The 20,363-nt window shown below is 46.7% G+C and overlaps 9 protein-coding genes and 1 non-coding gene across 10 annotated transcripts; 6 read left to right on the top strand and 4 right to left on the bottom strand.

The window, feature by feature from the left end:
* Positions 1-2,260: 2,260 nt before the first annotated feature.
* On the top strand, positions 2,261-3,583 carry PHO4 (phosphate-sensing transcription factor; the record flags this gene model as incomplete). The annotated part of the gene is made up of 1 exon (XM_024857992.1): positions 2,261-3,583. The coding sequence occupies one exon, from the start codon at positions 2,261-2,263 to the stop codon at positions 3,581-3,583; it is 1,323 nt and encodes a 440-aa protein (XP_024713918.1).
* Positions 3,584-4,640: 1,057 nt separating this feature from the next.
* On the top strand, positions 4,641-5,063 carry C7M61_002625 (uncharacterized protein; the record flags this gene model as incomplete). The annotated part of the gene is made up of 1 exon (XM_024857993.1): positions 4,641-5,063. One exon carries the CDS (start codon positions 4,641-4,643, stop codon positions 5,061-5,063), a length of 423 nt encoding a protein of 140 aa, XP_024713919.1.
* Positions 5,064-5,761: 698 nt separating this feature from the next.
* C7M61_002626 (uncharacterized protein) lies at positions 5,762-6,073 on the top strand (the record flags this gene model as incomplete). The annotated part of the gene is made up of 1 exon (XM_024857994.1): positions 5,762-6,073. One exon carries the CDS (start codon positions 5,762-5,764, stop codon positions 6,071-6,073), a length of 312 nt encoding a protein of 103 aa, XP_024713920.1.
* Positions 6,074-7,206: 1,133 nt separating this feature from the next.
* Positions 7,207-8,508, top strand: C7M61_002627 (uncharacterized protein; the record flags this gene model as incomplete). The annotated part of the gene is made up of 1 exon (XM_024857995.1): positions 7,207-8,508. The coding sequence occupies one exon, from the start codon at positions 7,207-7,209 to the stop codon at positions 8,506-8,508; it is 1,302 nt and encodes a 433-aa protein (XP_024713921.1).
* Positions 8,509-9,435: 927 nt separating this feature from the next.
* On the top strand, positions 9,436-9,509 carry C7M61_002628. Its single transcript has one exon. It is a non-coding gene; the product is annotated as a tRNA-Val (tRNA).
* A 404-nt stretch (positions 9,510-9,913) lies between these two features.
* On the bottom strand, positions 9,914-11,023 carry C7M61_002629 (uncharacterized protein; the record flags this gene model as incomplete). Its single annotated transcript, XM_024857996.1, has 1 exon — positions 9,914-11,023. The coding sequence occupies one exon, from the start codon at positions 11,021-11,023 to the stop codon at positions 9,914-9,916; it is 1,110 nt and encodes a 369-aa protein (XP_024713922.1).
* A 1,229-nt stretch (positions 11,024-12,252) lies between these two features.
* On the bottom strand, positions 12,253-14,267 carry C7M61_002630 (uncharacterized protein; the record flags this gene model as incomplete). The annotated part of the gene is made up of 2 exons (XM_024857997.1): positions 12,253-12,878; positions 13,730-14,267. 2 exons carry the CDS (start codon positions 14,265-14,267, stop codon positions 12,253-12,255), a joined length of 1,164 nt encoding a protein of 387 aa, XP_024713923.1.
* A 1,165-nt stretch (positions 14,268-15,432) lies between these two features.
* C7M61_002631 (uncharacterized protein) lies at positions 15,433-15,798 on the bottom strand (the record flags this gene model as incomplete). The annotated part of the gene is made up of 1 exon (XM_024857998.1): positions 15,433-15,798. The coding sequence occupies one exon, from the start codon at positions 15,796-15,798 to the stop codon at positions 15,433-15,435; it is 366 nt and encodes a 121-aa protein (XP_024713924.1).
* Positions 15,799-16,854: 1,056 nt separating this feature from the next.
* Positions 16,855-17,439, top strand: C7M61_002632 (DNA-directed RNA polymerase III subunit; the record flags this gene model as incomplete). Its single annotated transcript, XM_024857999.1, has 1 exon — positions 16,855-17,439. The coding sequence occupies one exon, from the start codon at positions 16,855-16,857 to the stop codon at positions 17,437-17,439; it is 585 nt and encodes a 194-aa protein (XP_024713925.1).
* A 26-nt stretch (positions 17,440-17,465) lies between these two features.
* On the bottom strand, positions 17,466-18,806 carry RPT1 (proteasome regulatory particle base subunit; the record flags this gene model as incomplete). Its single annotated transcript, XM_024858000.1, has 1 exon — positions 17,466-18,806. One exon carries the CDS (start codon positions 18,804-18,806, stop codon positions 17,466-17,468), a length of 1,341 nt encoding a protein of 446 aa, XP_024713926.1.
* Positions 18,807-20,363: the final 1,557 nt, after the last annotated feature.

The raw sequence follows: 20,363 nt of genomic DNA on the forward strand, positions 1-20,363 counted from the left end.
GCCAGCCATCTTCCAAATCACATCTGCAATCTAAACCACATTCGTATCTCAAACCACATCTGTGTTTGCATGAACCTGTCAAATTATGACACAAACCATGCATCACCACGCCTTGTTCATGCGGCGTCACCACAATAGCCCGTTGACGATGGACGGCCTAATTCGTCCATTTCCATAGAAGAGTGAAAATTGAACAACCGCCTTAGTATGTTATAAAACCTTCTACTTATCAACCTTCGATACCCACTAACTACGACAATGATCATGAAAACGTACACCACCACCTCGCCTCCTGCAAAGGAACAACAGGTTTTGTGACACTTCCTCCAAAAACACCAGCCAAAATCTAACCAAAATCCCTCCAATCCATCTATACCTCCTGATAGCACACCCCAGACGGTTGCAAATCCGCGTAACCGCATGGCGGTCCCTCGGCCGGGTGCCCCGCCGTCCGAGGGCCCTGTGCCACCGAGGCCACCGAGGGTGGGGCACCCCCACCACCATTCGCTTAGAGAGCCCTTTCCACTTTTCACCACTACCACCAACAGATCTACCATCCTCTGACCTCTTACTCAAAACAGACATTCTTCCTCACAAGACCGTTCCCTCCTAGTTACGAGCCTACGCCTGGAAGCACGTCATCACGTCAATGCACCTCCATTGGACAAACTAAAACTACGCATACCAAAAACATACAGCCGTCGAAGCTCCGCCCAAATCCACGTCACTCTAATTGACGCTGCACTGGATCTGCGGCGTACGGCTCTGGTTTCCGATTAGCCTGTAGTGCTGATGCAGGTCGCCAAAACCACCAACAAGCTTTAGGACACCAAACTAGCAAGAAATACATAAAAGGAATGGAATTTTGAAAACTCCGCCATGAATCCAAAAGACTAAAGCCTCCTGCCAGCCCTCCGGCCAAATCGGCCGTTTTGTGACCGTCGCTTAGCCTACTTGAGAGCCGTTCTTAAGCCTTGCATCTACGGTGAGGTATGGAGCCGTTTGGACGGGCCTAAAAGAGGATAATGTGCCGAAACGTAGCAGCATCGAGCCGCAAGAGGCTTCACAGCATTGGACTTGCTGTTGTAGGGTGGATGGTATTGGATTGTTGGAAACACCCCCGGTATCACCGTCTCCACCCCCGTAAGTAGTCGACCCCAAAAATGTCGTCAACCGACCCGGCAGCCCTCGAACGAGTTCCGACCCGGGGTCGACCCGAGGTCAGCCCGGCATTTTTCACATCAAAAAATCACCAAAACCAATCCTCCCCAAACCGGCCCATCGCCTCTAACCACCTTCCTTTTCTGCTTCGGGACCTCACCCCACGTGGGCTCCAAACGCGTTGGAGCCTTTCACAGCCAGACGGCACGTGAGCCAATACCCTCCCGGTGAAAAGTGATGCTGGCAAAAACAGAAAATATAATATATAAAATAATAATCACCTTCTTTTAAAAATCTCCTCTGCCTCCTCCTCTTCTTCTCCGTTTCTGCCGTTTCGTGGGGCGCTGTGCCTGGATTCCGTGGATCTGAGGAGTGTCTATCAGGTGCACATAAACTGCAGCATCTTTTCAGCACAAAACCACATAAAGCAGCTTTTCAGCCCACACGGCTCTCGACAAACGCCGTTTTTCGTCCGCTTTTCAAAATAACATTAAGGAGTCCTTCGCTAGGAAGAAGTTTCAGAATTCAGCGAAACTCAGATTCTAAGGTCAGATTCTAAAGGTCTATCGGTTTCACTATAGCCGTGCTATTGACAGATCTGCCGAAGTGGATTTTCAGGTTCCAGATATAAGAATCGGACTAAGGGATCAGAGATTATCCAAGAGCCAGAAGCCAGGAACTAAGGTTTTAACAGTTACTGCTTATCAGTGAAGCATCACATCACCATCTACACGTGAAACTGTCAGTTGAACTACACTTCCCAACACAGCACACCAACACACAAAGGACAACAAAGACAAGCCATCCGTCTTTCAAGAAACACGTCACCAACCGTTATTTCACCAACCGTTCATCCAATTAATCGGATCGAACGAACTCAATACTCAATCTACCAGCTAAGCTACCAGCTCGAAAGCTACCAGCTCAAAAGCTCAACAAAGACAAAGTCAATCTACGTCTTTTCAAGAAACACGTCACCAACACGTCACCAACCGTTGATCCACGAACCGTTCATCCAACTATATCCGGATCGAACTGACTATCAACCCACGCTACCAGCTAAGCTATCTACAACCACCAAACTACTCAAGACTACTTCATGGACGAGTGGCTAGCTTCCAACCACAGCACGCCTGGCGCCGCCACGCCCGGCCACAAGAAACTCCCCTACGAAAACGAGCAGTTCCTCATGAACGACGACGCCCATCTTCTCGAAAAGAACATGCAGCCGTTCGACCTCGACCTGATCGACTTCATCATGCCCGACGAGCTCAACCCGGGCTCCAGAGCGTACCCGCCGCTGGCGTACCCGGAAAACACCCCGGCGCTTCTCCCCAACGGACAAAACCAGCACCAGTACTCGAACCAGCCGGTGCATTTTCAGCTGCCTTTGCTTCCGGGCCAGAACGAGAAGCTGTACAACGAAGAACATCTTTATCACCGCCGCCAGCAGGCCCACCAGCACCTGTACCTGCAAAACGCTTCCGGAGTCCGTCCAGATGCCGTTTTCACGCCGTTGGTGTCTCCAGCAGTGACCCCGATGGAATCGCAGGTGAACTCCAACAAAAACCAGGGCGTGCCGATGCAAGCGACGTTTGAGCCGCTCACGCTGCCGGCGCTTAATGCCCAGCAGAGAGAAAGACCGCAAGACAGACGTAGACCGCTGCTGGCGACATTTCCGGAGGAGTACAGTGGGAACGGTGGTTCCAAGCGCAGAACGCCCCATCTGACGCCGAATTTGGCGGCAAACAAGCCGAAACGGTCGCCTTCCTTGCGCAAAACGCCCCAGGCGCCGGTTTTCGAGCAGCTTCCGGACTCGTCCTACGATGCCAGTGTAGATGGTCCAGCTAAATCGTCCGAAACGACGCCGATGCTTCCGCCAGGCAAAAGAACACCTTACGAGGGCTCCTCCGGCGGCAGCACACCGTACAAAAACCAGCCAGGCCCAGCGACGCTCATGGGATTCACCATGAACCGTTTGGCAGAACTGCAGAGCACCAACAACCTGCTGCCCAATTTGGCGCCACAAAACGGCCACCACGACGACCTGGTGTCGACCCGCTCGTCCGTGAGCGGCCACCGCACGCTGATCAAGCACGAGACGTCGCTGCTGGAGCCTTCTCCGGCGTTGGATCCGCAAAACGGTGAAGAGTCCGGCCGCAAAAGAGAAAAAGGCCCCGGCAAGAAAGCGTCGCATAAAATCGCCGAGCAGGGCCGCCGAAACAGAATGAACCAGGCCGTGCACGAGCTCGCGGGCTTGATTCCGCAGACGTACCACGACCAGGTCTCCATTCCGTCGAAAGCCACCACGATCGAGTTGGCGTCCAAGTATATCACGACGCTTGTGGCGGAGCTAGAGGAGGCCCGGGCCCGGTTGCCGCAGGACGAGCATCTGAGGAAGGACGAGAAGAAGAGGCGGTAGGATTATGGGGGTGAGGTGCTAATGTAATAGAGAATGGATTTTGGGATTCAGGGTCGGAGGGGTTCCGGCGGTGTAGAAGCAGGGGGGCTATCGTGGATGTGGGGGATTTTGACTAAAAGAATTGTTCTGATTTGTGGTGGATTCCCATGGCAAAGTGTGATTGAAGCGACTGTTGAAGCGGTGGAATGACGAGACTATAACTTTAATGCTGATCTGTGTGATCTCGACTATGATGCTTCGTTTTGTTTTTTTTTTTTTTTTGGTCTGTTCGAAGTTGTGTTAATCATCTTTTTAAATGATGAAAAAGCTTCATCCAGGTTCTCTGGTTTGCATTTCGACTTGGTTCCTTCTGTCGTGATTCCAGAGGATGTTCGATCGCAAATTATAGCCAGTGATATTCATTTTGTTCAACCAATGACTGCAAAAAAGAAGCACCTTCATCAACATCCTTAGCAAATTTTTGAATGATATTGCAACATTTCAAGCCAACTCCGTTCGAATAATTTTGGAGTCAAGGTTAACCACCATCTGGATGTTTAGGGACGAGGAGGATCTTGAACAGGCATTTCTCGTTTCCAGAGTCCTGTTGGTCTCTACAACGCCGTTGTCATTGTTTTGAAAGAATCAGAGAAATTCCTCCTTTTGCTTTGTTGAAATTTTGACGAGATCGTGAAAATGGGAATATCAAACCAGGAGAAGTGACCAAAGCCAGCTACGAGTTGGCTGGAATTTTTATCGATACGAATCTTTAAGTCGAGATGCTTATTTGGAGCTTCTTGGCCCGTTCCAATGACAAAATGACGCTGATTTAGTTCGTCACTGAAGCCATTCTACTGATTTATGATAATGAACGGCATTCTGTGGAGCTTAATGAACCACTACACCGATTATGACGGATGATAATTTTACTGGACGCTGTGAAAATTCGAATTGTGCAAAAATTTCCCAAACATCTTCAAAATTCGGCAGCTTGAACCCTGACATAATAATTACCCACCCACCGTTTCGAAGCAATATAAAGAGAAACGCTCCGGGTACCTCAACCTTTTTTTCCAAAATGGAACCGGGTCTTATAGGTGTTATCACTTTGTTGAGTTTTATAGGTGCTATTTGTCTAATTGGTAGCTGCTTCGCCATTCTAGATGAACCAAAGGAGAGAACTGTGCCCGTACAAGCTGCTGATAACAATCCACAAGCTGTTAACAATCCACAAGCTGTTAACAATCCACAAGCTGCTGATAATCCACAAGCTGCTCAGGATGCTCCTAATAATCAAGAAACTGCAATTGTAGAGGAAGTTCCTGAGAATACTGCTCCAGAGGATACTGCAACTTCAGTCCACGAAAGCATCCCTCTTGAAGATTTATCATCCACATCGACCGTTGAAGGTATGAACTCAAACGCCTCTGTGGAGACGCCGTTGCCTCTATATCAAAGCGACGTTTTGCCCCGGTATAGTGAGGTTGAGTTTGATAGTTAGGGGATTTTTTGCTTGATATGTGGTTGATGGCTTTTCAGCTACGATTACGAAATGATAGAACTTCAAATCGAAATGCTTCTTTGAGGCTCCTTGTTTCGTTCAATGATAAGTTGAGGCTATGACTGAATCCATTATTGAAGATATACTGCAGATTTTTGTATGAGAATCCTGTTGGCATTTCTGTGGAGTTCAATGAACCGCTTCGGAAGAATGGAGAACAAACCATGACAGAGAAGACCAGGTTCGATTTAAGAATTGGGAGAAGAGGAGATTCGATCAAAGAATTAGCCAAACCTCAAATGAGATGAAATGGTGACTATAATTGTCTTTTTCTTTTTTTGTTTAAGTCATCTGATTAAACGGAGAACACTATTGAATATTTGAAGGATGTCTAAACTTACATGGTTGTACATTTGAGGCACATTTGGACTCCATTTTGGACGCTCCACTAATTCAGTATTGGGGACATCTTGCTATCTTCCAAAAACTCCAAACGGCATTTCGTTAATGCTCAGTGAACCAATGCACCGATTATAATAATTTAACTGAACGCTGGGAAAACTCTAATCAGCAAAAATTTCCAGAACGTCTCCCGCTTAAAAATTCGGCATTTCCAATCATGACATACTAATAATATTCGAGCCACCGTCGAAATATAAAGAGAACATCTCCAGGCACCTCAAAGCCTTTTCTCAAAAATGGATGGGAATATAATATTTGTGGTCTGTTTTGGGGGTGTTGTTCTTGCTATTTCTCTTGTTTCTATGTGCTGGGAGTTCGTCGTAAAACCTGCTAGAATTCGGAAGAAGAGAAACCCAGACAATCCACAAGCTGTTCACGAGAATACTGCTCCACAGGATGCTGCTACTTCGGTCCACGAGAGTATAGCTCTTGAAGATTTATCAACTACATCGACCGGCGATCTGACTAACGCCTCTATTGTGACGCCGTTGCCTCTATATCAAAGTGACATTTTGCCCCAATATAGTGAGGTTGGATTTGACGGTTAGGGGGTTGTGGTGGTTGTGAGCTGATGAAGTGGGCAGAGAGATATATGAGTTGGTAATAGAGACACATGGTTGAGTTATAGGTCCTTTTCGGTTGAGATGTAGTTAAGGATTGGAGTATTTGAGGAAGGCTTTTGATAGAGTTGGATATTGGACCCGAACTGTTACAGTTTTAATACAAATTAAACGAGTTTCACGTAAAGGCCACCTTATTTCTCAGGCGTATGATCCCCGAATAGAGCCCCATTGATTTCTGTTTCATCTTAATGTGCCTCTTCGATTTCATAAAACTAAAGGCTTGCGGAACTTTGACTACTTGAATTTGATTTGTTATTCCAGCTATAACAGCTTTTTCTCTCGCTTGCTCGAAATGTATCTATTTATCAAAATAGAGCTACCGAAAAGCCAGCCTCGAATTCAGGACCCTTGAAGTAAGCGTGGTCTTTGTGAGTTTGTAGGAAGAGTCATCACGCTTACCTTATTGTGCTGGCGATACGACGGAGCCACCCAGTTTCAGAATTTCAGTTTATCTAATGGCCAGAGTGTCAAAATAAAATAATAATAGAAAAGAAAGTAATCGAACATCAGGCAAGTGTGTGGTACTACAGAAACTCAATAAGATGTTTGAACCTTACTACATTCACATCCCTACGACGACTAAACGCTTCTCCAAAAGCCGACCCTAGACCAACCTCTTCCCCACTAAAATCCCAAAAACTCACCAAATCATAACCCTCCTGCTCCCATCACATATCCCAAAACGGAACATCTTTAGATAAGCGACCTCATGACATCAACTACAATTACCAAATCCACCGACCAAACCGTGACACCTCATTCTCCAATCGCCTATTCCCTTCAATTCCTTCATTTTCAGAAACTCCAACGACCTTCCCACGAGCGTGACCATGCCCTGGTCATCCACCTCACCTTCCTCAATAATTTCACAAACGGAAGGTCCACCAGAACAAGATAAATACGCCCGAATTCCCCCAAACCAATTTTCCCTTCTCTACCACATTCTGGCCCCCCGTTCTGACCCACCACGTTAGAACCCTCTGTCTCTGATCAATTTATTGCTTCACAGACCACAAAACTACCAAAGCTACTACAAGTACTACCGAATTAACTGAAAAATGTGTTTCCAGTGTCACGAAATCAACGGCAGCTTCTTCCCCGCTGTCATTTTCAACGCTACTTTTGACGCCTCCGGTTTGATAGAAATCGACCACGGTGCCAACCATACTCTGCTTGAGTGGAAAAAGGGCCAATTCGAACAAATGAAGGCCTTGACCAAGCAAGCCAAATCTGACGATTCTGCCCGCAGAAACGCCCAGGCTCTCTATGAAACGAAGCTTCAGGAGTACCGTCTCGGCCATTGTCCATCCTGGGATGAGGAAGTGGAATTTGATGAAGTCGAAGCCGTTTTAGAGACTCTGAAGCAGGATACTAAGGAGGAAGAGAAGCATGAGGAGGAAGAAAAGCATGAGGAGGAGAATGAAGAAAAAAATGAAGAAACCTCCGATTCTGATGCCTCTTCTTCCTCTTCTTCCTCCTCTTCCTCTTCCTCTGAGGCCCCAGTGGAGTCTTCCAACAACACCTCCCCAGCTTCCTCGCCAGTATCCAAAGCCGCTGTTTTGGCCATCTTCGAGACCAAGACGGAGACCACAGAACCCGCTTTTGAAGAGCTTTCTGAAGTCACTAACACCCCAAAATTGTCCGATGACGAGCTTTTTGAAAGCCTTGAAGAGCTGTACAGCGAGTTCAAGAAGGCCTACGCAGCTTCCCATGAAGCTCCATTTTCAACTACTTCCTCCTATGAAAATGCTTCTTCAGCTAAAATCTCCGCACCTTCCCCCGGCTCCCTTCCCCTGGGCCACGGCTGGCTCTACAACAACGACATCTTCACCATTCCTGAGGAAGACGAGCCTGAGGAGATTTCACAAACCGATATGACCACTTCTCTTTTCACCTGGACCGTGGTTCCGGGATCAGATTTGCCCCGCTGTGAGCCAAAGCAAACACGGTTTCCAATTCATGAGTCTGTTCAGAGGCTCTCTTCTGGAGACTGTGAAGTTCTGGAGGTTTCACAATCTGAGACCTTGCAAGCCAATTCGAACCAGGACTGTTCCCAAAATCCTGCCTTTTTCCAGAAGCCCACTTGTTCTGAGCATCCGATTATGGAGAAATATCAGAATTCCCCGGCTTCAGCAAACCCGCTCTACTGTCTAGAGGACTTCCCCTTCTTTAGACACGTTTTGGCGCAGAAGCCCAGGAAAAGCTTTCTTCCGGGCGACTTTTTCAAGTTTCGGGAACTCTGCTACCCGAAGGAGGCTGCCACTTTTTTGCCCGGTGAATGCTTCCGGCTCTGGTCCTTGAGGACTACCAGAAGAGGTCCTCGGAGACTGAGAAGACGTGCTAGAGCTAAGGTGACTTAAGTCGCTCTGCCGAGAAAAGAAAAATGATAAAAATAAGAAAAAAAAAAAAAAACTGTACTATATTAATAAACTAAATTGAAATACGTGGCGTAGGAGTAGTTGGTGGTATGTTTGAGATGGACATTGGTGCGAGGTATCCCAGGGTGTTGATGAGCTACAGGGAGCCTATGAATGTACGGAGTTTTTCAAATATCCTTGATTTTTATCTAAATGATAAGCCAGGGTAAGAAGGACAAAATTGCTAAAAACAATGAGTTGTTGATATCGCTTACCCTGTATTGTCTCATATAGACAAGGGCACCTGTACTATTCGCTGAACACGGCGAAGCAGATTCGTCTTCTTGAATAGATTGATATACGTTTTCTTCTCAAGCTAATGAGACAGAGTTAGCGATATAAATGACACCAAAAGGAAGCTGATGTACCTTGTTTAGTTCCATTTTCGCTTCTCTCACACTAAGACCCTTACGAGCTGAATCGTGTAGTTTTGCCAGACACTTCATCACAAGTTGAGTCTCTTTTTATCATGCCACAGCTTTTACAACTAGCTTTAAACTGACAAATCCGCTGAATAATGAGTACATTGAGATGACCATGTGAGACGAGATATGAGAAGTCCTCCTGAGTCGGGAAAAAGAGAAGCTCTCTCAAAAATTACAGCGTATTTCTAGCAGCCCTAAATCATCAAGCACCCTTATTACAAGCTTCTAAAAACACCTTCTTGTTGGTTTTCTGGCAGGCTTTCGGTTGCATTTTTTGATGTTTGAAATCCGCGGTTACAGACTGAAACCTGGCTTGAAACTTTCAGCACACATACTTTTTGCTCTAAAGTTACCATAAAGCTAAAAACATTTATGTTTCAAGCTTTCCTTCACCCAAAGCTATGCTTGATATATTTTACCAGCACTTATTGTCTTTCATAAGATTGGTTTCGTGGTCTAGTTGGTTATGGCATCTGCTTAACACGCAGAACGTCCCCAGTTCGATCCTGGGCGAAATCACTCTTCTTTTTTTTTTTTTTTGGAGGCATTACATCTTGGCTGGATTAAGGCTAATTTGTTTTTTATTGTGTAGTGCAGCCTCATCAAGCTATCCACTTGACCCCACTGAACCGTCTACTCAGACTTATAAGTAATGCAATGTGTTGGTATCTATATACATGGACGGCACCAAACTGGATCGAAAATCCGTTATCAAGATCCGTCTCCTTAAAATCTAAAAGCAATTCTCTGGATTCAACCACCCCAGATCATCTATCACCTTCTCAGCCAAAAACGAACCACAATTCACTTCCATGATTCACCACAACCCACTTCCATGGAACCATCACAATCCACTTCCATGGATTATCGTCTGCCACCTTCATCTTCAAATCTCAACCTCACTATCAACTTCACCATCAAGGCTACTTCTCCTTCAGAAACTTGCCCTTCTTGCCCTTGGGCAACGCCTTGGTCTGGTTTTTCGCTGCACCCTTGACGTAATTCGTGGCCTTGCCCACGTCCTCCTTGAACTCCTTCGCTCCAAGCTTCAACTGCCAGAACGGACCGTGCTGCTTCCGCAACTTCTGCTTCTTTCTCTTCACCTCGCGGTTCACTATGCCAATCTGCTCATCGTACGGAATACCAGCTTCGGCTTCTGCAATCGTCTCCTTGCCGAAAAGCAAGTCAAACACACGCCCGTCCGACCAGAAAAAGCCCCTTCTGTCGACGACCCACGACTTCTTGGTGGTCTCCTCCTTCAACACGAAAAAGAACAACGACTTGTCGGCAGTGCCGTAGAAACCCTTGCCGGTCCACACACGGGCATGGTGCTTTCTCGTTAAATTACGCAAGGGCACCGTGTAGACAGGCGACGGTCTGCCGGGCAACAACGGGTACGAAGTGAACTTGATGTGCTCCACCGGACCAGGAAGATACCACATTCTCCTGATAAGCCTGGTGGGGAACATGGCCGTCTGGTACGCCATAAAAAGCATCACGGCGCCCATGATGCCATATTTCCCGACCAGAACAACCCACTCTCGTTTCCTCAAGGCCTCTGCAAGCTCTTTTTCGTTCTCCTCGTAGTCCTTGTTGGCCTGGTACACGGCCCATTCGAGCAAAACACACCCGTACACGGTGAACACGACGGCGCAGCAGAAACACGCCAAAAAGTAGAGTCTGTGGGGCTCCAGCTCGTATAAAAGCTCCGGTTGGGTCTTGTTTTTCAAAATCAGAATCACCTGGCGAAACGACATGTTGGGTCCGACCCGGGGCACGCAGGGACGCGGAAGAAGCGTCGGCACGTTCTCCTTGCCGAGCGGGAACATGGGGATCCGCTCCTTCAAGTCGTTTTTCTGGTCGCCTTCTCCAGGAATGTGCTGCTTCAAGTGTTTCCACTCGCCTTGCGAAGGGAGGCTTTTTTTCGGGTCAAAGTCTTGTGGGAGGTTGGAAAGGCGGCGGAGGAGGGCCGCCGGGGCGATTTTCGGCATCCGCCGGGCCGGTATTAGTGTGGTTCTGGAAAGAAAGAGCATGTAGTGGGTGCGAAATTTGGTGATGGTGGAGTTGAAAGTCGCGATGTGGGGTGGATGGGTATGGGTTACTGGGAGATGGATGGGTTTTTGAATCTGGGGGTTTTGGTTAGTAGAATTGATAGAGAGTGATTGAGGTGTATACTTTCTGTGATTCATGAAGTTTCTTTACTTGTTTCGTAGAGTTGGGCTCGATGGGAAGGTCTGGATGCGATAGTGAAGCAGTGCACGATGTGGTGATAGAGGTATTCCATGACAGTGAAAGAAGGGAATGGCTCACAATATGCTTTCTTTGAGATATAAAAAGAGCACATCATGCACTGAAAAGAAGGGAATGGCTCACAATATGCTTCCTTTGAGATATAAAAAGCCACCTCTGGGCTTCGAGTCGACATTTCAGGCAGTTGGGTTAATGGAACTTTGGCTGTTGAAGGTTGTGATTGATAACAGAGAGTCAGTTAAGTACAGCGTCAGGCGTCCGCTCGTCTTTTCTTGAACCATCATTCGCTAGCTCTTCGTTAAACTCGTAGTTCTCCAATCGATTGTTCTTCAAATTGACTGTTCTTCAAATCGTTGTTCTTCAGTTCATGCGAGTTATCTTTTGCGAACTTAGCTATTCGGAACCATCTGACAAAAAGAGCCCTATAGAAAGTAGCTCAACTGCGAATTCCACAATTTGGTGTGGGCCTATATGAGACGAATCAAGAAAGGGCTCGATTTCGGACCACCCTTTCCTGAAATCCCAAAAGTTCCAGGCTCTAGTGAGGATCCCAAGAGTCACACAACAGCTGAATATGACATCAATCGAACTGGGTTCGCTCCGAACGTGCTTGGAAAAGATAGCCAAGGCCACCAACATGAGAGTTATGGTGACATAAAACATAAACTGCAACGGCTGAAATAAAAGAGCGCACCTCTCTGGTGAAGACAACCAAGTATAGTACAGTAGTTTTCACCTTCTGATAAAAAGCAGTTGCATACATTTTCTTCGATACTAGGAGTCCCACTTCATCTAAGGGTGGCGTAGGTTGGTTGATCTTTCATATCACATGGTACTTCATTAGTCCAACTCTTCTCCAAAGGAATTCTTCTGGCTGTTGCATATTTTAGAACAGGCTGTATGGGAATTCGTTTACGTTGTAAATGCCCTTCATCTTAACAATTGACCATAACAGTCAAGGATGTGTTTGTCTGACGATCCGTGAAACCCAAACTATTTTCAGCATCGATGCCTAGCTTCTCTTAGATTGAGAAGCCCCCACTTTCTTTTCAGCTTTTTGAGACGCAGAAACTATCACAGTGATGGTACTTCCGAATAGAATCAAGACGTTTGCCACAAAGCAAAAGAGAAGTGGAGGTGCCTGCCAGCTCACAAAAAATGGGTCTAAGTGGTACCAGTCTTCTTCCAAAATCACAATGGCGCCTACTATGCCACATCCGTTGAAGAGCGAAAGTGCAGATAACCAGACAAGGTTCTTGTTGGTGCCGTAGAGCAAGCAGAAGCTGAGTATCAGCAATTCTATCAACAGAAGCGCTTTGATGACGTGCAAGAAAGGCGTGAAAAGATGGTCTGGACGGTTGATTCGACCATTGAAGGTCAATTTTGAACCACGACTCTCTACATCCAACTTCACCTTGCCCAACGTGTCGAGAAACTCAATTTTGAAGGCACTGGGGTCCTCCATTTTGTTATAGTCTGCGATTTGAAGAGCAATGTCACTCATAAAGCTCTCAAACGCGTTGAAACCAGGATAACAAACAACAGTATCGTCGCTGGTTCGACAAAACCCTTGAAACCCTTGAAGTGTCTGCGTGTACGTAGCATGAGGCCATGTTTCTGGAACCAAAGAAGCGAGATCTTTGGTTGACCCTTTGTTGACGCGTTATAATGAGGCAAGACTGTGGTGCAATTGAAAAAGGAGGGAATTGTCCGCCTCTGCGGTAACGATGCCAATATCTCCTATAGGTGAGAATAGGAGTAAAAGCCTGAAAAGACAGTAGGTAAGGAGCAATGGCTTGGCTATGTTCGGGAGGCTTATCCAGGGTGCCCCATGCTTTGGGTTTTTGTTAAGTTCTGATGAATTGGTATCACACTTTGGCTCATATTCAGAGCTCTTGAATGCATTCCAATTTTTCTCGTCTATTTCCATGGTTGTATGTTGATAGTGTGTGGTTTGGGTAAATTTGACAGTTGATGCGGCTGCACCGTTATCAGTCTTGTGTGGAGGATTATCAAAGTGCCGGTCATTGGAAACTCCAGGGTTCTAAGTATTTTCTATGGCGGTGGGAAAATTCACTGAAATTATCGTGCTCAATGGACACAAAATTGAAAATTATTTTAAGATGTGCCTTCTTTCTCATTCTTTCGGATTCGATTAGCCGTTTTCGATCGAGAAGCTGCCCCTCTGATCACTCTAGTGCGTACACTAGCAACCGTTAACACAGCCAAGGATCCTGCCAAACCTATATATGCTGCAATACAGGTGTACAGTTCCAGAGGCGCCAGCCAATGGGTTAGAAGTGGCTGCAAATTGCTCCAGTCCGTCTTGAAACCATCCACCAGGCTGAACATGTAGCAGACCAGCAACATTGAAATAATTGACGGAACGAAAAGATCACACGGGTTGCTGAATGTGCGCAAGGGGGCAAGTATTGCCGCAACTTCATAGATCACAACAGCGATAAGGACAGGTAAAACGCCGTTTGAACTGTCCCTGATATCTAGCCCCAGTTTCATCAACTTGAGAAAGTTGTCTTTGAAGGCAGACAGACAGTATATTCCGTTGTACTCTGCTATCTGGAGAGCAATGTCGTGCATGAAAAGCTCGACGGTGTTGGTACCATAGTAGCACACGGTTCTGGAGCCATCGTTTGTTCTGCAGAGCCCATTGAAACCCTGTTTGTATACCGCATGAGGCCATTTCTCCGGAAGCAGAAATTGGTCATTTTCAGCTGAACCCGCCTTTTCAATGGCATTGTTTATCTGGGTGAGTATGGATCTATCCACCTCTGCAGTGAAGAGGGCAGTATTGACAATGGGAAATAGCAAGAAGCCAAGTTTGATGAGTGTGTACGCAAAGGCGAAGGATAAAATGCCAGATTGCGTAGTACTGTTGATATTGATCAGTGCTAGCCAGGGTGTTGGAGGTTCTGCTTTTGTAGCGGGATCGGATTGGTTATGGGCATTTGGGGATGGGTCGTTTTGGGATGCCGCAGATTTCTCCTCTATCCTATCTTGCGTGTTCATGGGATTGTGTTTTTTTGAATCGTCAGCAGCTGTTAAGGAAGAAAAGAGGTGGAACTGTCGGTGAGATTACCGGTTATGTGCTTGTGTGGAGGAAGAGTCGTCTTATCAAGGACACTCAGATTTTTTTATGAAGACGACTTCAGGAAAAAGTTGGGATTTAAACTATGGTTTCGATTTCCTCACATTGAGAAAAGTTGGTTGTGGTTTGGATGAGATGATGGTGGTGTTGATGGTGTTGATGCATGTACCGATTCAGCAAGGCCCTACGTGCTCTACATTGTGATTTTATGATTTTATGATTTTATTATATTCACTTTTGATGAATTTGCCTTCACATGTAATCTTAAAAGTTTTCTTCTGATCTTTGGTGAAGTTGTATGGAAAGTCCCCTACGTACCGTGACTTCTTACTGTGGCTGCGAAAACAGAAGAAACAGACGAAACTCGAAAAGACTACCAAAAATCCAAAATCTCGTTGATTTTTATAAAACAGGAAGTACGGTGGCTGTTGTCACTAGAAGCAGCCTTAAGGTCGATGAGGCCCTAGCAGGCTATGTTACAGCTTCCATACCTTCAATCATAGAAATCACAGATATGTACTCCACAGACTCTCCAATAACTATCCATAGAAGGCCATTAGAGGCCATAGTAAGTCGCTTTTTGACAAACTGGAGATATGCCTTTGGAAAAAATCCAAAAAGGGAACATCGAGGTACTCATATGTCTCCATTGGCTCCACCATGGAACACCCTACCTTCACCTTCACACACCCAAACAAAAAACACCATTCCTAACCTTTTCCACCTGAAAGCACTCCCAATGGCAATACGACAATAAAGCAATTGGTAACCCACCCCGGTCTCCATCCATGCCTCCCTCCAACTTCCATAGACCATAACCTCAATCACAGTCCACCCTCCACCAAATCATCCATTGCAACGTTGCATTGAACCAACAACCTCAACCATATGCTCCGAAATCTTGGAAACATAGAGCACTTCAAGTCGAAGCATTCATCCCACTGTACATCAATAGTACACATGTGTTGATATCTATCCAGTATTCGGATAAAGACGCCAGTGGAATTCAGATCGGAAAACCACAACCAGAGTATTAAACTCTTCCCAGTCAAGAATTAAACCACAAAACTCCCCAATCCAGCCACCCTACCTCGCCTTCAGCTCCGCTCGCTTCAACATCACAGGCCTCTGCCCCACATACTTCCCGTTCATCTCCTTGAACGCCTTGAGATAGTCTTCAGCTTTGCCAAACGCCACAAACCCGTACCCCTTGTTCTCGCCCTGGCGGTCCTGAACCACGCGGGCTTTGCTCAAACTGGGGTATTTGGAAAAAGCTGCCAGGAGAATCGAGTCTGTGGCATCGGGACCGAGGTTGCCGACGAAAAGACGGAAATGCTTCGGGTTCCAGCCTTCGTGCTGGGCCAGGGCCGTCACGTGACCTTTTTTCCGGCTGTGGAGGTACTGGTCTGGCCGTTTTCCTGCTGCTGCTCGTCGGTCCAGCGATTTGCTCATGGAGGTGTAGATGGTGTATCTCGCAGTGCGGGAGGGTCTTTAAGAGTCGAAAATGGGAAATTGATGAGAGTGGAAGAGGAGCAAAATTTGGAGATTCGAGAGGGTTTAGAATTAGTTTTTTGTGGTAATTCTATAGAAATATGGTGTTTTGTTAGGCAAGGCTTGGGTGAGATGGACAGGTAGGGTTGGGTAGGGCAGGTAGGGTTGGACAGTAAGGTTGATTGATGGGAGTCAGGAATTGCTTATGGACTCAGTGGAAGTGTTTAAACGGACGGAAAACCTTTTTATTCTTGGACTTGGAGTATTGGATTTATTTGATGGTATGGTGAAGCTGAAGTAAGTGTGATGAGCATTGATATGAAGCACCTCTTGCTTTCTCGAGCCGTGAATTCGATTCAAGGACACATTCGAGTCAGAGGTAGTCCTTGCTCCTTAAATATCCAGATCTTTAATTTGACCTCAAAGTCAGACTTCAGACTTTGGTTTAGGGCTATCGCAATGGCTGCAAATGGGCATATTCACATAATGCTGACCAAGTTAAGGTGATCCTGGAGTTTATAAACTTGTTTCACTTAGAATTCAACCAAATTGATGGAATATACTGATTCTACTGTGTTTAAAGAGTCTGTGTTCGGCTTACTAATGAGCTTGAGAGTGGTTTTCACCAATTGAGACCAATTGTGCTACACGAAAAGAAAAAAGTTTCGGTCATTTTCAAATTCATACCACAATTCATGCATATTTCATTCATTAAGCTTTAATCCGACTATTTTTTCAAGAGAAACTGGCTCAATGCTCCCTTCACTGTGCATCTCACTCTCGAAACTCATAAACCTTGAACTTCTCTACATGTTTTTCGCTTTTCGTTTGGCTTATTCTCGTGACAATATCACCACAAACACTTACATTTACAATCTAAAACTTCTGAATGCTTCATATATGGCTATACCCTCGCATCCTGTACTGGTGCCTCCTGGGGGTCCGCACAGGCCTATGTAGGAGCGCATCGCGACATCAACATTTTCCACCTCATCCGCAACTCCAGCTTTCAAACCCATGTTCATACTATCGGAGCTCTCGGACCTCGTGCGTGTGCCGCCACCGTCGTTCAACATCCCGACGCCGGTCGCTCTCAAGGATGAGCTCCACAAGAAGTACGCCAACAAGGTCATCTCCAACGTGGGACTCGCCGTGTCGGTGTGGGACATTCTGGAGATCAAGGACGGTCTCCTAAAACCCGGCGACGGCGGAGCCTACGTGGAAACACAATTCCGTATGATCGTGTGGAAACCGTTCGTAGGCGAAATCTTGACCGGCTGGGTCCAAGAGTGCACTGCCGAGGGCATCAAGGTACGCATGGACTTTTTCAACGACATCTTCATCCCCAAGGACTACTTGTTCGAGGGCTGCGTGTTTCGGCCGGCCGAGCGGGCGTGGGTCTGGCAGCCGGACGCCGACACCGACTTGTACATTGACGTGAACGAACAGGTTCGATTCCGCGTTGAAGAGGAGGTGTTTGCCAACATCAAGCCCAAGTCGCTGGCTGAGGCATTGGGCCTCGAAACCGACCGGGCGCCTCCGTACGCCTTGGTGGCGTCCTGTCAAACCGACGGCATGGGCTGTGTCTCGTGGTGGGACTAGCTCCATGCACAAATGTATGGCTTCTTTTAATTGTATTGCATGTACTGCGAGGTCGACGAGAACTTGAGGTTGCCCTTGATGACCTTGTCCACAGCCTTGAGGAAATCCTTCTCGGTGGCAACCTTCCGGCGGGCTCTGATGGCAAACATACCGGCCTCAGTGCACACGGAACGCAACTCGGCACCGGTGGCGTTGGGACACAATCTCGAAATCAACTCCCAACGGATCTCCTTGTCACAACTCATAGTCTTGGCGTGGATACGGAAGATGTTGGCTCTGCCTTCCAAGTCGGGAAGACTGAACTCCACCTTACGGTCGATACGACCAGGACGCAACAAGGCTGGGTCCAACGTGTTGGGTCTGTTAGTGGCAAACATGACCTTGATGTTACCTCTAGGGTCGAAACCGTCCAACTGTGTGATCAACTCCAACATGGTTCTCTGCACCTCGTTGTCGCCACCAGCACCGTCGTCGAAACGGGCTCCACCAATAGCATCAACTTCATCGAAGAAAATAATACACGCTTTCTTTGTTCTAGCCATCTCGAAGAGCTCACGAACCATACGGGCACCTTCACCCACGTATTTCTGCACCAACTCTGAGCCAATCACACGAATGAATGTAGCGTCGGTTCTGTTGGCAACAGCACGGGCACAAAGCGTCTTACCGGTACCGGGAGGACCGTACAAAAGAATACCCTTGGGTGGGTCGATTCCCAACTTGACAAATCTCTCTGGAGACAAGAGAGGAAGCTCCACAACCTCTCTAAGCTTCTCAATCTGTTCTTTGCAGCCACCAACGTCACCGTATGTAACATCAGGCTTCTCTTCGACGGTCATCATCGTCACCGAAGGGTCGATTCTTGGAGGAAGCGGCAACTGGATCTCGTACTTTTGTCTGTCCACACCAACTCTCATGCCTTCTTCGATATCCGTAGGCGACACTCTTTCGCCCAAACCAACGACGAACTTGGCAATCTGCTTGATGTTGATGACGTATTTGCTCTTGTTGTCGGCATTGGCCAACATCCCCACTGCTGGCGTTGGGTTTGTGGCTTCTATGATTTTGGTACAACGAGCAACCTGTAAAGGCTGTTCCTGCGACATTCTCTGCTTGTCGCCCATGACATCCCATAAATGAGGAGCACTGAGTCCCGTGTCACTCTCCTTGATGCCGATGTTCTCCTTGATTCTGTCCTCAATGTCCTTGAGGTCCTTTTCGATCTGTTTTAACGAATTGGCGTATGGGGCGGCGCCGTAGGTTTTGAGAACCTGGATGTCTCCCTCGGAAAGAGGAACGATGTTCTCAGGAGCGGCGTCCTCGTCCTCGTTAGGTACGTATTTGTCCCAGTCAGCTTTTGGTGGCATGGTTATGGTTTAGTGAGTGAGTAGCACTGGTGAGACTTAAAGTGGCGAGGGTCGTGCGAAGGTCAAAAAGACGGTGTCGGCCAGGAGGAGCCGGAGGCGGGTAGGGGGAGGGTAAGTGATCTGGTTTGAGCGTTTTTGAAGACTGTTTTGAGAAAAAGAATCTTTTCTGTTAGTGTGGATTGGAGGTGCTTTGTACTGCCAGGTTGGCTGCGAAACTGCGGACATGGCTGCGAAAGTACTTGCTGGTGAGCAAGGCCGTCAATTGGGATTCTGGATGTTTTGTTCGAAAAAAGTCAAATAGTATTGATGACGATAGATCTTTCGGTTTTTGGCTCATTTGTGAATCCGCGTAGTAAACACTTGGCTGAGCGTACGATATGGATGTTAGTGGTTGTGTAAGTTCGACGCGAAGAGTTGAAGCTGGATATCTTGAAACAAAAAGTTGGAAGGAGCCAGATCTGAAAATTGCATCCTTCTTAGCATCAATATTCGAGTTGTATCTATCCTCGAAGCCTCTTTGATTCTCGATACCGCGTCAATTGGAGCAATAGATGTACGAAGCTGATTGGATAGCTCTGACTGCCAGAAAGAGGCTATGAATTTCAACTGCTTTAAATCCCATCTTAGCATCAGAAGAGTACGATGAAAATCTCAAGTCTAAGTGATCAAGCCTATAAGTCTCATCAAGACTGAAATCGATAGTGGAGCCTTCCACCAGTTTGAGAACATCAACGAAAGCCCGTAGAGCCTCATAGACCAAAAGACTCTGATGAATACTTGCTCAAACAGTCTTTCTTCTCTTTTGTCCATGGTTATTGTAATGGAAGCCTGGTTTAATTGATGTGATCAGGCTAGAACGGTGTCGACTTCTGGGTATGTCAGGCCCTGTTAGTATTGGACAAATATCAATTGGACTAACGGCAATTCAAAGGCTTCCACACCTTTCGTGTCTAGTTCTCTAACATCCTCCTTCAATTCCGACCTGAACTCTTGACTAAGCCCAAACCTTAAACTCAATGCCCTTCGGAGGAGCCCCTCAATCATGACAGCTATTGTCTTCCAACAATGGCAACGTAAAAATTAGAGTCTCATAACATCAACGAAAAAGAAGTACTCCCATTGACTACCCAAGATCAGGAAAATCCTAGGGTATCAACAAATTGATGCAATCTGCCCACCTCCACCCCACTAGGACCAAGATCAACAGATCGATAAGCGACCTGCAGCGACTCTTATCTGGCGCGGCTGTTAAAAGTTCTCGAGATCCAACGTTTTCTTCGATATCCAGATGAACTCGACACTTAGTTGGTAAATGAAGATGTTTTAGGAAATTTTCTAGATCTGAGGTTTTAACGCGTTCTGCTTATGGATATTAGTTCACATGTGACGCGTCTTTCGGCCAAAATCGCCTATTTAACTCTAAATCAATGGAGTAACAGGTAGATTGAGTAGTTTAGAAGATCATGGAAAAGCAGAGATTTATGAATTTCTTTTTACTAGACCCGCATGACCCCTGGCGAACTATAAAAGGACCCTGTTTCGCACATTTTTGGCGTT

Source organism: Candidozyma pseudohaemuli (assembly GCF_003013735.1).
Source record: "Candidozyma pseudohaemuli strain B12108 chromosome Unknown scaffold00005, whole genome shotgun sequence".
NCBI lineage: Eukaryota > Fungi > Ascomycota > Pichiomycetes > Serinales > Metschnikowiaceae > Candidozyma > Candidozyma pseudohaemuli.